Genomic DNA, 18009 nt, shown 5'->3' on the forward strand with positions numbered 1-18009 from the left:
TTTCTAATTTGCTGCTTGTTCTTTTCGTGTGCTCAGAATTTTTTTCCTGCTTACGGTTCGTCAGAAAAGTTCCGTTTCGAGATATTTTTTGCAAATTTCGCAAGATTAAAAAATTTATATTTTGCCCAATTTGAGTCCCAAAGTTAAATTGTTCCACTTCTCTTCTATGAAATTTGTCGCTCGTTCTTCTGTCCCTAGAATATTTCTACGGATTTTTCGGACACCGATTGCGCTAGAAAAAAAACTTTAGTACGGTTCTGCTCGGAATTCAGCAAGGAGTCTACCTACTTACTTACGTATTTTTCACGTCATTATTATGAGTTATGGCGTCATCGGCAACCCTACTTGTGACGTACGGGTATGAAAATAGATAACAACCTATTCTCAGTCCTGTCGAATATAGGCGTAAAATTTCATAAGAATCGGTTAAACCGTTTCGGAGGAGTATGGCAACAAACACTGTGAAAAGAGCATTTTGTACATATCGATGTAAACATTTTCGTGGCTACTAAAATTACTATACAAGGTGCCCCGAAAAGATTGGTCATAAATTGTACCACAGATTCTGGGGTTAAAAATAGATTGATTGAACCTCACTTACCTATATACAATAGTGCTCACAAAAAAAGTTACAGCCCTTTGAAGTTACAAAATGAGAATCGATTTTTTCCAAATATCGAAAACTATTAAAGATTTTTTATTGAAAATGGACATGTGGCATTCTTAGGACATCAACATCTTAAAAACAAATTTAAAGTGAAATTTGTGCACCCCATAAAAATATTATGGGGGTTTTGTTCCCTTTAACCCCCCCAAACTTCTGTGTACGTTCCAATTAAATTATTATTGTGGCACCATTAGTTAAACACAGTTTCTAAAACTTTTTTGTTTGTTAGTACTTTTTCGATAAGCCAGTGTTTATCGAGATATTTTGAATATTTGTCGAATCCACCACATATTTGTATATGGTTAAGTACGATTATAGACCTGTTAATAATATGAAAATTTATTTATAATTTACACTTTAGGTATATTTTGAAAAAGAAGCCCCATCTCGATAAAAGGTGACATCAAAAAAAGACTAAGAAGCAAAAAAGTTTTAAAAACGCTGTGTAACTAATGGTACCACAATAATGGTTTAATTGAAACGTACACAAACATTTGGGGGGTTTCATCATCATCAGTAGCTCGACAACCCTTTTTGGGTCCTGGCTTGTTCTAGGATTTTCCGCCATTCTGTTCTGTTCCTTGCTTTGTTCTTCCAGTGGGTAATCTCAAGTGTTTTCAGATCTTGTTCCACTTGTTCCATGTATCTAAGTTTGGGTCTTCCCTTTGACCTTCTCCCTACTGGTGTTTGCTTCATTATGTGTTTTGGTGTTTCGGTCTCCAACATTCGTTCAACATGGCCCATCCAGCGCAGACGTCCGATCTTTATGGATGTTATGGCGTCGGGTTCGTTGTATGCTGCGTATAGTTCAAAATTATATCTTCTGCGCCATACGTCATTTTCTTTCACCCACTTATATATGTGTCTAAGGATTTTTCGTTCAAACGTACCTAATAAGTTCTCATCGCTTTTCGTCAGTGTCCATGTCTCTGATCCATATATAAGGACCGGTTTCATCAGGGTCTTGTATATTTTGCATGGTTTTTCTTGTGATGTTGTTAGATCTTAGATGTTTAATGAGTCCATTATATGTTTTATTAGCAATATGTATTCTTCTCTTAACTTCTTCGCTGACATTGTTATCTGCGGTAACTAGTGAACCTAGATATGTAAAAATTTTTACGCTTTCGATGTTATAGTCTCCTATTGTCAGATTCTGTAGGTTTCTTTGGCCTGTCAATTTGCTGGCCTTCATGCATTTGGTTTTTATTTCATTAATATTTAGACCACTGTTTTGTGTCGCTCTTTCTATAGCATTAAATGCTTCTATCATTTCTCTTTTGCTTCTAGCTATGATATCAACATCATCTGCAAATGCCAATATTTGTACACTTTTTGTTATTATTTTTCCTCTGGTGTTGACTTTTGACTCTAATTATTTTCTCTAATGTGATGTTGAATAGAATACAGGATAGGGCATCTCCCTGTAGTAGGCCCGTTCTAACATGGATTGTATCTGTTAGTGCGTTTTGAATTCGAACCCTGCTTTGTACTTTAAGTGTTTCTTTTACTATTTCAATGAGGTGAGTTGGAATATTAAACTCTTTCAGGGCGTTGATCAGAAATTCTCGATGGATACTATCATAGGCACTCTCAAAGTCAATGAAGAGATGATGTGTTTCTATATTAAATTCACTAGTATTTTCCAAGATTTGTCTCAAAACGAAGATCTGATCTATTGTGGACTTCTGCCTGCAGAAACCACATTGATATCCCCCAACTATTTGTTCCGCATATGGTCTCAATTGCTCAGACACAATATTTGACAGTATTTTATATGCCACAGTTAGTAGTGTTATTGCCCGGTAGTTGTTACATTGAAGCTGATCTCCCTTTTTATGTAGTGGAATGATTACTCCGGTATTCCAGTCTTCTGGAAGCTGCATCTCGATAAAAGGTGACTTATGAAAAAAAGACTAAGTGGCAAAAGTTTTAAAAACACTGTGTTTAACTAATGGTACCACAATAATAGTTTAATTGGAATGTACACAAACATTTGGGGGTTTAAAGGAACAAAATCTCCATAAAATTTGTATGTAAATGTATTAAGAAGAAGCCGCATCTCGATAAAAACTGGCTTATCGAAAAAATACTAAGAGGCAAAAAAGGTTTAGAAACGTTGTGTTTAACTAATGGTACTACAATAATATATTAACTAGAACGTACACAAAAATTTGGGGGGGGGGGGGGGGTTTAAGGGAACAAAACCCCCATAAAATTTTTAGGTGGTGGACAAATTTCACTATAATTTTGTTTTAAGATGTTCCTTCCATAAGAATCATACATGTTCATTTTCAATAAAAAATCTCTAATAGTTTTTGATATATTGAAAAAAATCGACTTTTTTATTTTGTAACTTTTTTGTAACCAAAGGGCTGTAACTTTTTTTATGAGCACATTTGTACTAAGGTGAGTTAGGTTCAATCGAACTATTTTTGACCCCAGAATGTGTGGTATAATTTATGACCAATCTTTTCGGGACACCCTGTATAAAACAGTATAAACCTTCCCTGAACTTCTACAAATAATTCAACATCAAAATTATAAGATAATTAACATCTACGTTACAATAAGTTTCAAATTCTGCTTCTTAAGTGAAGTCACACTCCGTGACTGCGACCGACGCCTGTACATACCGGTGTTAGTGTATAAATGTGCGCTATAGCAGGGGTCACCAATTAGCGGACCGCGGTCCGCATCCGGACCGTGAGCTAGTTTTGTGCGGACCGTCAATAAATTCAGAATATACCTAGACCTAGTGTTTGGCAATTTTGAAAATGTTTGGCCATGAAATTGTGTACTATGTTTGGCTCGACTTATGTGCGCGAAGCCGCTTTATCAAGAATGAACTTTATTAAAAATCGGTAGAAATTTAACTTAACAGATGAATATCTCAACTCCCTAATGAGAATCAGTTGCACTAAACTCACTCCAAACTTCAAACAGGTTGTACATAAAAAAATGTCATTTTTCTCTCTGATTCAAAATATAAATTCCTAATTTTAAAACCTTTTTATATACTTGGGTTGGTTGGTGTCACGGACTCCGCAAATTTTGTAATCCATTTTAAAAATAGTTCTAGGCCACCTAGACACCTGAAATTTTCAGGATAGCTTAGAACTAGCTAACAATGCAATATTTTACTATTATTATACAGGGTGATTAATAATTAGTGGGATGAAGCTCCGTAGCTCCGTTATAGTAATGTATAGCGATAAAACTTAATAACAAAAATTTGTAGCGAACTTTGAGCTTCACATTACAAAATTAGTAAAAGTGTTACAGGGTGTTCGATAACATAGTGGCAGACCACACTTATGTTTTTTTTTAAATAGAACACCCTGTATTTTATTTTATATTCGAAATCTTCGTAACTTTTCGAATAAAGGTTTGGTATGTTATACGGGGTATTTACAAAGTTATAACCCATTTTATATGAAAATCGTAACAAGTTTAACTACCTGTATAAATAAAAGCAAGCACAAGGTCAATCAATGGTTTATTGACGTCATATTTTTTTTATTTATTGTCAAAATTTTCGTAAATAATTGTTTTGCTAATTTTCTTCATATTGAATACAGGGTGAGTCAAAACGCAAGTACATTATTTTCTCAGTAATTTTAAATAGAACACCCTGTATTTTATATCATTATCGAAAAGTACCATTACCATACTATAATTTTTGAATAACATTCCCTATGTGTAAATTTATTAGTTTTCGAGATATTTTCATTTTTCAGAGCAAAATTATTAATAATTACGGGTCTAAATCTTTCCCAATTTTCAGTAAGCCATGACTGAATAATTGTGTAAAACTTACAATTTACGATTACTGATTATCAATCTGTAATAAAAGTTGGCTACGATTTTTGTTATTAAGTTTTATTACTATCTATTACTTATAACGGATCTACAAAGCTTTACCTCACTGACCAATCACACTGTATGGATAAATCTATTTTTTTTTAAATTTCAAACTACTTTAAAAATGTGACTAATGCAATGATCTTTTAAAGTACAGTGGAACCTCGATAACTCGGATTAATGGGGACCACGGCCGATCCGGGTTATCGAAAATCCGGGTTAGCCGGAAAATATGGTAAAAATTAATAAAATACGGTATACTTACAAATAAACTCTGTTATAATTGAAATAACATGAAACTTGTCTTTTATTATCATTTTGAAACAAAATTCTTGGATTTTAGTTCTATTTTTCTTCCAATCCAATACTGTAGATGTACCGACACCATATGATGCTGCAATCTGCAATTTTTTTTAAAGATTCGCCTTTATCAATCCTACCTAATGCTTCTACTTTCTTTTCCATTGTCACTACAACATTTTTACGTTTTGTTGCCATTAAGTAGACAAAAATACACGCAAACACAAATCTGTCTGAAGCACTATTACAGAACGGAATCGAGCAATACAAGACTATATTACACACAATACAGACTAAGACCATTGTTAAAAAAATAATTTTTTAAATAGCCTTTTAGTCTTTTTTAAACAATGCTAAGACATTTTGAAATACATAAAGGGATACTACAGATGCCTGCTGTTTTCGATAATCATTGTGTGCCTTGACTCATTTTTACTATCGCATTGTTCAAATTACACAAATACAAATTATCTCTCAAATATTATATTACATTTTTATTGTTGAAATGTTTGTCTGATAAAAATCGGTCCGGGTAAGCCGGACTTATGGATTATCGGGGGCCGACTTATCGGGGTTCCACTGTACGTTAATAATCGATATCTACAAATTGATGGTGCCGCAATGGCATTAGACTGCAGATCGAGAGGTCCCCAGTTGGAACCCGGCTGTTGTGTATCTTTTTTTAATTGTTTTAATAAATAATTAAAAGTTTATATGCTTAGGGCCGCTTGTTCGAACGCTAATCAACATTGATCACTATCAAATATTTAATTACTGTCACAACTGTCAATGTCAACTTTGATTGGGTTGCTGAAAACATAGTTTATTATAATTATGAGATTAGTTAGTCAATTAACATAACAATTATTAACATAATTGATAAACTAATTTCATAATTGTCATCAATAATTATGTTTTCGGCAACCCAACCAAAGTTGACATTGACAGTTGTGACAGTAATTAAGTATTTGATAGTGATCAATGTTGATTAGCGTTCGAACAACCGGCCCTTAAAGTTATATATTATACCATTTTAAACAACCGTGGTATTTTAAAAAATTCTATTTAATACTAGTGTAATTTTTGGAATCATAATTATAAAAAATAACAGTTAATACATCTGCTAAAAATTCATATTTTATAAGTTACTTATTGTTTCCAAACATGTTGTGTCCTATATGTACAATAACACAGCCGTGATATTATAAAAAGTACTTTTTTATTAGAGTGTAATTTTTGGAATTTTAAGCATCTAATCGTTAAATCGCTTATCGTTAAAATATTTTATATTCTTTCCTATAAATAATAAAAAGGTTTTATTATGAAAAAGTTCTTTTATATAAAAGTGTAATTATTTAAAATATTCTCAGTAACAATTTACAATACGGCTGTTTTCAAAATATACTGATAATAACATCAAAACAATACACAATGAATTTATATTTTATTTATTGTACCAGGAAAACTTATCGAAAAGTATACAGTAACCAAAAAACAATCAGATATTATTAGTTTTCCTTTCCATATTAGTCCATATGTGAGGCCACTTTCGTATGAAAAATGTTTCTGACTCGAGTTCCTTGAGGATTCCTGTTCAAAAATGCCCCCTTTAAACAAATCAGAAGGGCGCCGGGCAAAACAATTTTTTAAGCAAATTCAAAATGACTTTTTTGCCTCGAAAAATGTATTTTTAGGTTTCTTGGGTAATTATAAACAATAAAGATCTCTTGTCATATTTCTGAAAAGTTGATAGTTTTCGAGTTATAAGCGATTTAAAATATGAAAAATGCTAAAATATGCATTTGCGATGCTTAAAAACTCTCAAGTTTTAATAAAATGACAGATCTTTTTTATTTAAGATGACCCAAAAATGCTAAAAACATATTTTCGCGGCAAAAAAGGTCATGTTTTGATTTTGTTAAAAAAAAAGAATGTGTGTGTACTTTGTACGCACGCAAGAAGTTATTCTTCTATTATATAGGTAATTTCAACGAAGTAAATATACTTAACAGGTTATTTGTATTTTATTTAAATATTAAACTATCTTATCTGCCACTTTCAAAAAATTTTTATTAAAACAATCAAAAATAAAAAAAATATGAATCGCCCAGGATTGGAACCCGCGACCTTCCAATCTCGGATCTAACGCCCTACCAACTACTCCAACGAGGCCCTTTTAATTGACACATAAGTTTCGGATATAATTACACAACACGGCGACAAATAGACAGTGTAAAAATGTTATACCTACATAATATTTTATTATTTTACTACAAGGAACACAAATCCAAAAACACAAGAATTATAATAAATAATACATTTACTAAAAACACTAATATATTCTTTTACTGACTTATTTCCGCGGATACAGATACATACATACCTATCTTGAAAGATTAGCAGTGAACTACATACTGCCTGTGTGCGCAGGCGCGCAGATTTATGAAAAGTTTTACTCTCAACCGCGCCTAAAAAAGAATTACTTCAAAAATATTAAACAATATCTGCCCAAAAATTTCGCCCGGCGCCCTACTGATTTGTTTATAGGGGATATTTTTTAAGAAGAATCCACAAAGAAACCGAATCAGAACAGTCAGACACAGGCAGCATAAATCCGGACCCCGGAAGTGTCCTAGGTTTTCGAAACGGACCCTCAGGGAAACTAATTGGTGACCCCTGCGCTATAGCATTTAATTCCGGGCTATAGTGATCCGTTCCTAATCTGATCGATTCTATCAAATGCGCGTGGATCTTAAACCTCCCAATAAGCACTGAGATTTGAAAAATTTTCTGTTTGTAGTTTATGAATTAACGTTTTTTATATATTCTGGTTTTTATTGTAGATTGTCCCCAAGAGAAGGACACTTGTGAAATTACGAAAACGATTGACATACATTCATCCCATAAAGAGCAACATACTAGTCTTACTGATGAAGAAAAAACGTTAATATGTCAAATTTGTGGTAAGAAGTTTGGCAGAAAAATTAATCTAAATCTACACATGAAAATTCATACTGGGAAAAAACCGTATAAGTGTGAAATTTGTTTTAAGCAGTGTTATTATGCAAGTAATTTGAAACGACATATGAGATGTCACACTGGAGAAAAACCTCACAAGTGTGAAATTTGTTTTAAGCAGTATTCTTATGCAAGTAATTTGAAACGACATATGAGATGTCACACTGGAGAAAAATCTCACAAGTGTGAAATTTGTTTAAAGCAGTTTATTTCTACAAGTCATTTGAAAAGACATCTGAGAACACACACTGGAGAAAAACCTTACAAGTGTGAAATTTGTTTGAAGATGTTTTCTGAGGCAAGCGCTTTAAAAGTACATTTGAGAAAGCATACTGGAGAAAAGATTTATAAGTGCGAAATTTGTTTTAAGCGATTTAGTACAGCAGAAAATTTGCAGGTTCATTTTAGACTACACACTGGTGAAAAACCTTACAAGTGTGAAATTTGTTTTAAGCATTTTTCTCAGAAAATTAACTTAAAATCACATTTGAGAGTGCACACTGGGGAAAAACCTTACAAGTGTGAAATTTGTTTTAAGCAATTTAGTGAAGCAAGAACTTCGAAAAGACATATGAGAATACACACCGAAGAAAAAAGTGACAAGTGCGAAATTTGTTTTAAGCAATTTACTACAGCAGGAAATTTGAAGACTCATTTGAGACTACACACTGGAGAAAAGCCATACAAATGTGAAGTTTGTTTGAAGCAGTTTACTCGTATAGATTATTTAAAACAACATATTACAATCCACACTGGAGAAAAACCTCACAAGTGTGAAATTTGTTTCAAGCAGTGTTCTGAAGTAGGTAATTTGAAACAACATATGAGAATACACACTGGAGAAAAACTTTACAAGTGTGAAATTTGTTCCAAGCAATGTTCTTATGCAAGTAATTTGAAACAACATATGAGATGTCACACTGGAGAAAAACCTTTCAAGTGTGAAATTTGTTTTAGGCAATTTATTCAAAGAGGTCATTTGAAATCACATATGAGAAACCACACCGAAGAAAAAAAATACAATTGCGAAATTTGTTCTAAGCAATTTACTGCAAAGAGGGTTTTGAAAGTTCACTTGAGAGTACACACTGAAGAAAAACCATCCTCCTCCTCATAAGTGCATTCTCTGTTATTGGCGATCAATATGGCTTTCTCTTTGTTCTGGGCTTGATGAATTAAGTCATTCCCTGTTGTGTGGGTCCAATCTCTGATGTTTCGGATGTACTGATATTATAACACTCTGTATAAAACATATGTTAAGTTTAATTCTAGTAAGATGTTATTACCCTTTAAGGAGGGGGGTATGGTTTGAAATATTTTTTTTATTATTTCAAATAAATGTGCCAACCTTCAAGAATACTCTTTGAAAATTTCAAAATAATCGGAGTAAAATTACCAGAGATGCAGCGTGTTGAATATCTCTACCTTCGACTCGCTTTGCCGCGACTTCGCGCCAGCACGCTTGAGCGTAGTGAGAAACGTTAAACAACTGTTCGCCTTCTCTTTTGTAGATTACTCCTCGATTCAAAAAACATATTCCAATGTGCATCACTTTACGATTTGACAGACAAATAAGAAGATAAAGATGCAGTTGTCAAAACTTTAAACGCATTTTTCTCAAAACTGCTTTTTCAAATGCGGTGGACATTGTAACTGAAAACTACTCAGCCGATCTACCTGATATTTTGCACCGATTTTCTTGAGACATTTCATGAGGTAACAACGTCGAGATATTTTTCTTTTTTGAAGATATTCTTCTTTAGGCGCGATTCGATTGAGGGTAAAATTGTACATAAATCTGCGCGCCTGCGCACACAGACAGTATGTAGATCCTTGCTAATCTTTCAAGATAGGTATTTATGTATCTGTATCCGTGCAAATAAGTGATTAAAAGAATATATTTTAGTGTTTTTAGTAAATGTATTATTTATTATAATTCTTGTGTTTTCGGATTTGTGTTTCTCTGTAGTAAAATAATAACATAATTATGTAGGCTTAACATTTTGTGTGTTGTGTAATTATATCCGAAACTTACACGTCAATTAGAAGGACCTCGCTGGTGTAGTTGGAAGGGCATTAGCTCCGTGATTGGAATGACGCGGGTTCGAATCCTGGGCGATTCATACTTGTTTTTTATTTTTGGTTGTTTTAATAAAAAATTTTTGAAAGTGGTAGATAAGAAAGTTAGTTTAATATTTAAATAAAATACAAATAACCTGTTAAGTATATTTACTTCGTTGAAATTACCTATATAATAGAAGAATATCTTCTTACGTGCGTACAAAGTACACACACATTCTTTTTGCTTATTTTTTTGTTCAACTCTTTTGTTTTTTGTTCAACAATTTTTTATTTCATATGATCTAGTGACGAGTTCTGATGTCCACCGCAAAATCCATTTTTTTGTGAGCTGCCTGTCAAAATTTGTCACCAATGGCTTACTTTTCAATATTTTGGATTTAATTTTTTTCTAAATATTTTTTGAATTGTACTTAATATGTTTATTTAATTTAAAAATAAAATAATTGTACCATAGCTTCGAAAAAAATTCACATAAATGTGCTTGATATGTTGATTTCAAACCATACCCCCCTTAAGGCATTGAACAGAAAATCCAACGATATAAACACAATATTAGTTTACAGTTGAATGGGTCCGCCGAATAACGTTGTAAGCGCCACATTGTTCGTTTTTGAGAAGTCGAAGAAAAAGTTTTAAAATTGTGATAATGGTGAGTTCGTAACTTTTAATGCTGAGTAACACAGTTTGTAAAATGTATTTTTACAAATTTTATTACTAACTCTTAAAATACGTAAGTTTGCCATTTATATATTAAAACTTCTTTTTCGACTTCTTAAAAATGAGTGATGTGGCGCTTACAACTTTATTCGGCGGAACCATTCAGTTATATCAAATGTTATCACCTGAATTTGAACTCATATTATGTTATGATTTAGACAGGTATTTATATGCCAAGAAATCAGCATTGTGATACACATAGATAAATAGACACTAACTTGGTATATAGTAGGTCGATACGTTATGAATAGTTATGTTTATTATTTACCTTTGTTGTTGTTACCCGTTGAATAAATTACAATGTATTGAAGACGTATTTAATTAATTTGGACCAGAAAGGCACTACTACGTAGTTATTTAAGACACGGATCCACGATTTTTTTCTTCCTATACCCCTTTTACCTTCGATTTCGCCTTCTAATATTACCTGGAGCTGTTGACGTCATACGTTTTAATGTCCAGGTTTCACAGCCATATAGTAAGAGACCGCACATAATACTGTAGTGTTCTCAATCTTATTGTGACTGATAATTTGGGGTTACAGAGCATTTTTTCAAAGAGGAGCTTTTCAAAAAAAAAGGCACAGTTATTTTGATTAATGTATTTATGCTCCTTCGTTTATGCTTAAAATATATCGAAAACTAATGACTTTATCGTTATGAATGAAGAGTATGTTATTTACGTAGAATAGAAAGTATTGGTAAATCAAAAAATTACACTAAAATAGAAATTCCGCCAGTGGCGTAGTTTGGGTGGGGTCAACCATTCATGTTCCCCGTCGTACGCCTCTGGTAGTAACCAGAAACGTTTGTTTAACATAATTTAGTAGGGTGTACATTACCAGCACCACTTACCAAATTTCGTGTTGTTGTCCCATGCCTGTCAGGAAATATTCACAAATAAATAAAATAAAAGTTTAACTTTGACACTCTGCATTTAGGTTATTATCAACTTTCGTATTAAGGTAAGTTAGCTTAAATCGACCTATTTTAACCTCAGGAATCTAAAATTACGCTATGGCCCATTATTTACCAACAAACACCCTGTATTTTATAGATAGAAATTAGTTTTTATCTATAAAATATATTTGCGGTTATCCTGCTTCGTTGTAAATGGTTTTAGGTTATCGTTTAAAAGAACATATAATAAAATAATAACAAAAAAATAAATAAATAAAAAAATAGAAACAAAAAGAGAAATAAAAAAAACAAGTAAAAAAATAACAAAAAAAAAAGAAGTAAAAAAAGTGATTACAACAAATTAAAATATATAATAAAAAAATATAATATAATATGTTGTATCAAAAAAATAATATTGTAGTACTTACGTTATGAAATAAGAAATTTATGACTATGAATCTGCAATCAATCACAAACAAGTCTGGCTAAATGGCTCAGCCAAAGCCATTTTGCAAGCAAAAAAAAGGTTATCGTTTTTTAAGCAAACTCGAAATGGCATGACTCACAACAACGTGGTGATATGAATAATATTCGTATTATGTTTCTATAATACACTGCATTAATTTTAGAGACTCAAAAATTTGTTTTTATATTAGAAATAATTATACGACTACCCTGCCTCTTTGTAAATAGACTTATTCTAACTTTCTTGAGACATATGCAAAATGGCATGACTCAAAAAATCGTGGAATTTTTCACGGAGCTCCTTTACAAATCCCCTGCCCAAAAAATTTTGTTCATAAAATCGACAGTATCCTGTAATTTTATAGATAGTTTCGAGTCCTGGTAGGACTCAAAAATTCATCGCAACAACCCATGGATTTTTCCACAAATTGTAAGTACCTCCTCTAACCTTTCAGTATTCCAAAGGGCAGGACTCAGAAAATCGTGGCTGAACTTCTGTATATCTCCCAGTCTAAATACAAAACAGAAGTTTACAACCGAAAATGTCAACAAGACATCACAATTTCAAGGTGGCCTAAATTTTTTGCCCCTCAGTGTATATATGTTCGCTATGGCATTTAATTCCGAGCTATACGCTCTGAGCTTCGCTGGTGGCGCTCCTAGCGGATTGCTAATTCAACTTTCACCGGTAATTTTTAAATTTATTATTTAATTGTTATCGCTTAATATTTACAACGCAAAAAAGTAATTAAATTGTAATCGGTTTTTTTAAGATTTTGCTAATCATTTTGACGTTCTATTGATAAAATATGAATTTCTTACTTCTGATACTTTCACAATTATCCTGTAGATGGCGGATGACGGAACATTAAAAAAACTTAAATTCAATATTTAAAACGTAAGTATATTTTATATACCATAGCTTTGACCAACTAATATTTTTTATAATTAATGTTTTTACTTTTAATTTTAAATTAATCACTTTGACATTTATGTCAAATTTCCGGTAAACGTTTACAAACTTGCCACTACTGGCGCTCGCGAATTTGTAAATATCCCCTCTACGTACGAGCTCACAGCGTATAGCTATCCGTCTCGTTACTGACCGATTCTATAAAATGTGTGTGAATCTTAAACATCCCAATAGGCACTGAGATTTGAACATTTTCTCTTTTGTAATTTATGCATTAACGTTTTTTATATATATTCTTGTTTTTATTTCAGATGTTCCCCAAGAGAAGAACACTTGTGAAATTACGAAAACGATTGATATACATTCATCCAATAAAGAGCAACATACTAGTCTTACTGATGAAGAAAAAACGTTAATATGTCAAATTTGTGGTAAGAAGTTTGGCAGAAAAATTAATTTAAATCTACACATGAAAATTCATACTGGGAAAAAACCTCACAAGTGTGAAATTTGTTTAAAGCAGTTTATTTCTGCAAGTCATTTGAAAAGACATCTGAGAACACACACTGGAGAAAAACCTTACAAGTGTGAAATTTGTTTGAAGATGTTTTCTGAGTCAAGCGCTTTAAAAGCACATTTGAAAAAACATACTGGAGAAAAGACTTATAAGTGCGAAATTTGTTTTAAGCGATTTAGTACAGCAGAAAATTTGAAGGTTCATTTTAGACTACACACTGGTGAAAAACCTTATAAGTGTGAAATTTGTTTTAAGCGATTTAGGGAAAAAAGAACTTTAAAAAGTCATTTGACAGTGCACACTGGAGAAAAACATAAGTGTGAAATTTGTTTTAAGCAATTTAGTGAAGCAAGTATTTTAAAAAGACATATGAGAAAACACACCGAAGAGAAAAGTGATAAGTGCGAAATTTGTTTTAAGCAATTTAGTACAGCAGGAAATTTGAAGACTCATTTGAGACTACACACTGGAGAAAAGCCATACAAATGTGAAGTTTGTTTGAAGCAGTTTACTCGTATAGATTATTTAAAACAACATATCACAATCCACACTGGAGATAAACCTCACAAGTGTGAAATTTGTTTCAAGCAGTGTTCTGATGCACGTAATTTGAAACAACATATGAGAATACACACTGGAGAAAAACTTTACAAGTGTGAAATTTGTTTCAAGCGGTGTTCTTATGCAAGTACTTTAAAACGACATATGAGATGTCACACTGGAGAAAAACTTTTTAAGTGTGAAATTTGTTTTAAACAATTTATTCAAAGAGATCATTGGAAATCACATTTGAGAACGCACACTGGAGAAAAACCTTTCAAGTGTGAAATTTGTCTGAAGCGATTTATTCAAAGAGGTCATTTGAAATCACATATGAGAAACCACACCGAAGAAAAAAATACAATTGCGAAATTTGTTGTAAGCAATTTACTGCAAAGAGGGTTTTGAAAGTTCACTTGAGAGTACACACTGAAGAAAAACCATCCTCCTCCTCATAACTGCATTCTCTGTTGTTGGCGATCACTATGGCTTTCTCTTTATTCTGGGCTTGATGAATTAAGTCATTCCCTGTTGTGTGGGTCCAATCTCTGATGTTTCGGATGTACTGATATTATAACACTCTGTATAAAACATATTTTAAGTTTAATTCTAATAAGTTGTTATTACCCTTTAAGGCAGTGGTGCTCAAAGAGTCGATCGCGATCTACCGGTCCAAAGTTTTTAAAGTCGATCGCTATTCACGGAAAAATACGAATAGAAAAGATATGTCTGCTATCAAAGAAATCCCGTTGTAACGTCCAACGGTTACTATCATGCGGCTATCTCCGCAGTGTTCAATACTTAACGTGAAACGCTTTATAGACGTATCTAAATCATGGGAAAGACGTGGAAAGCAAAGTTAAAAGTGATACTATGAAGTGTATAATATACTTTTCTTTGCAATTTGACGACTCGACCGATATTAATGATACCGCCCAGTTGTGTATTTTTATTCGGATGGTATTTTTTTTGATATGTTGGCTAAAGAAGGATTGTTAACAACGCCTCTGAAAGAAAAAATTTGCGGAGAGGATATATACAACGTTTTGTTTTTTAAGTGTGTATTACAACAGATGGTGCACCATCCATGACTGGCGTTAACAATGGATGTGTTGCACTGTGTCGAGCTAACGATGACTTTCCATCGTTTTTTATTATTCATTGCATCATTCACCAGCAAGTTTTGTGTTCCAAAATTTTAAATATAAAAGTCGTCATGAAGATGATAACAAAAATTGTGCATTCAATCAGGGCGTGAAGCTTGCAACCACGTCTTTTTGAAGCGCAATTGAAAGCTAGCGACTCTGATTTAATTTTGCATACAGATGTGAGGTGGTTGAGCCGTGGAAAAATGTTTAGGTAGGTTCCAGGAGTTACTCAGGAGACTGACCTGCAAGCAGTTCGTAGTGAGTTTGACACATCGCTGATTTTAAGAAACACAGATATTGTAATATTTATGTCTAATCAATTTTCTTGTGAAGGGATGAAACAAATTGCCACTGAAATCTCCATTTCTTTCAATGAGATTCAATCAGCTAATTTCCGTCCAAAATGAGGTACTGAAAATAATGTCGGATATATATCTTCAATCCAGAGCGACCAATACGATTTTTTTTGCCTTTTATATCGCCAGACAAATATCCGTCTTTGAGGCAAGTAGCTCTGCAGTTCACAGCATTTTTGGATCAACATACTTGTGCCAGTCTGCATTTCCCCAAATTAAGGTAGTAAAATCAAAGTATCGTAATCGGCTAACTGATGCTTGCATTTTTGGTTCTCGGTAATTATGTACCATCATAATATGAAAAACTTGTGGATGATACGCAGTGCCATGCATCAACATCCAAATAAAATTAAGATGAAAAACATGATTTTAATTACGACTCTCTGTAGTTACAACTTTTTATCAAATAGAAATGTGCAATAAAGTGTTTCATTTTCAAAATTGTTTTTTTCTTTAATATCAGTTGATCGTTGGAAGCTTGAAGTTGATGTGGTAGATCCCACGCAGTATAAGTCTGAGCACCACTGCTTTAAGGCATTGAACAGAAAATCCAACGATATAAAAACAATATTAGTTTATAGTTGAATGGGTCCGCCGAATAACGTTTTAAGCGCCACATTGTTCGTTTTTGAGAAGTCAAAGAAAAAGTTTTAAAATTGTGATAATGGTGAGTTCACACCTTTTAATGGTGAGTAATACAGTTTGTAAAATGTGTTTACAAATTGTATTACTAACTCTTAAAATGCGTAAGTTTGCCAGTTATATAATATTAAAACTTTTTTTTCGACTTCTTAAAAATGAGTGATGTGGCGCTTACAACGTTATTCGGCGGACCCATTCAGTTATATCAAATGTTTAATGTTATCACCTGAATTTGAACTCATATCAGTGGCGGCCGGTCAGGAACGGTAGGATCGGCAGTGAAAACCCACACATTTTTTGATATTATAGATACTTTAATATTCAATTTAATCAGAGTTTATGTCATTTTTTGTATCTGTGAAATAAAAAAATCTGTCAGATAATACACACTAAATTTTATTCATGGTTTTTAAAAGGATTTGACCAATCAGAGCGTTAAGTGATCCCTGGGCATAAGAGACTTTTCAAAAAATGAATGATCCGAGCCATTCATCTGACTGTGTTCGGCTAGCCGACCACAGTTTATCCTTAGCGTGACGATTTACACGTAAAACTCAACGAAATACAAGTCGATAAGCAGCCAAACATACATTTCTGTCCGTAGGCAGATACGGCAGGTACGGCACATTTAGATCTGCCGAGGTTTTATTTCGAGGCATCGCATCGGCAGAAATTGTAAAAAATAATCACGCCGTTTTACGTCGTTTAATTGATATTGTAAGTTGTCAGGAATTATCATTTATTTATAGATATATAATATCGTATAATCGTTATATCATATAATGATAGACAGATCATATAATTATAGATAACTAATAAAATTATTTAAGAAATACGATTTGGAATTTTCTAATTTACTTTCTGATTCTAAGATATTTGCGGCATGTCTAAAACAGTACAGAATGAACTCATATAATCAATTAGTTACATTTTGAATAACGTTATTGGATCTGAGCTTCAGAAAACCATTTGCTTTTCTCTAGAAGTAGATGAAACTTCTGATTATCATGTCATTCACAATAATTATCAATTGTTGTCCGATACACGTTACGTGATAATGAGAGGTTTTTAGGTTTTACAGACGTGAGTAAAAGCAATAAGGTAGAATATGTTTTTGGTGATTTAAAGAACAGATTAAAATTTTTTGATATCAAAAATAAATTGGCAGGGCAAACTGGGGCAAACTTATGACGGCGCTGCCGTGATGTCTGGTGAATTGAACGGTCTCCAGGCAAAAGTTAAAACTATTGCATCACAAGCTTTATTTACTCACTGTCATGGGAATAGAATGAATTTAGTTTTGCATGATGTGTGTAAAAAAATTAAAGAATATCGTCTTTTCTTGCCAGTTTAGCTCGCCCAAACGGGCTACTGTTTTAGGACAATTTGTTTCGAAAAGAATGCAAACAGTTTGTCAGACGCGATGAAATTTTAAACCTCGGTTAGTTTTCACTGTAGCAGATTTTCGTGAACAGCTTTTGGAAGTTTTTTTAATTTATTATTGAAGGCGACGATTTTGAAAGTTGTGATGTAATATCTCGATTTGTGAAGCAATCGGTTTGAGAACTTTGAATGATTACTCTTTTAATATTCTTTTAAATATTTTTAAGAAAGTGTTTGCCCAAACCGATTTGATATTAATTGTTGTTCAAAATCAGTCAACCGAAATTATTTATTCCAAAGAAAGAATAAGAAAATTGGTGCAAAATCTCAGAGATTTTCGTAATGATAGTAGTTTCCAATATATACGCAGTGACGTTTTGGGTTCGCTTGATATTTCCGAACAACCCAAAAAAAGACACAGGCATGATACATATCTCGAAAAGCCAGTATATTCTGAAATTTTGGATACCTACTGTGTATTATTCAAATAGATACTCG

The 18009-nt window shown here is 32.8% G+C and overlaps 1 protein-coding gene across 5 annotated transcripts in view; it reads left to right on the forward strand.

Annotated features, from left to right (window-relative positions):
- LOC126892254 (zinc finger protein 234-like) overlaps nt 1-16852 on the forward strand; it is a 57412-nt gene extending 40560 nt beyond the window's left edge. For 2 of the 5 annotated variants that reach the window (XM_050661749.1, XM_050661753.1), the window contains one exon: nt 7675-10958. In XM_050661749.1, coding sequence (XP_050517706.1) covers nt 7675-8966 — 1292 coding nt within the window. In that variant the 3' untranslated portion in view covers nt 8967-10958. Of the gene's footprint in view, nt 1-7674; nt 10959-13236 lie in introns of those variants that run through there. The other 3 variants (XM_050661750.1, XM_050661754.1, XM_050661752.1) reach the window with 3 other exon arrangements.
- Nucleotides 16853-18009: the final 1157 nt, after the last annotated feature.

Source organism: Diabrotica virgifera, chromosome 9 (genome assembly GCF_917563875.1).
Source record: "Diabrotica virgifera virgifera chromosome 9, PGI_DIABVI_V3a".
In the NCBI taxonomy this organism is placed as follows: Eukaryota; Metazoa; Arthropoda; class Insecta; order Coleoptera; family Chrysomelidae; genus Diabrotica; species Diabrotica virgifera.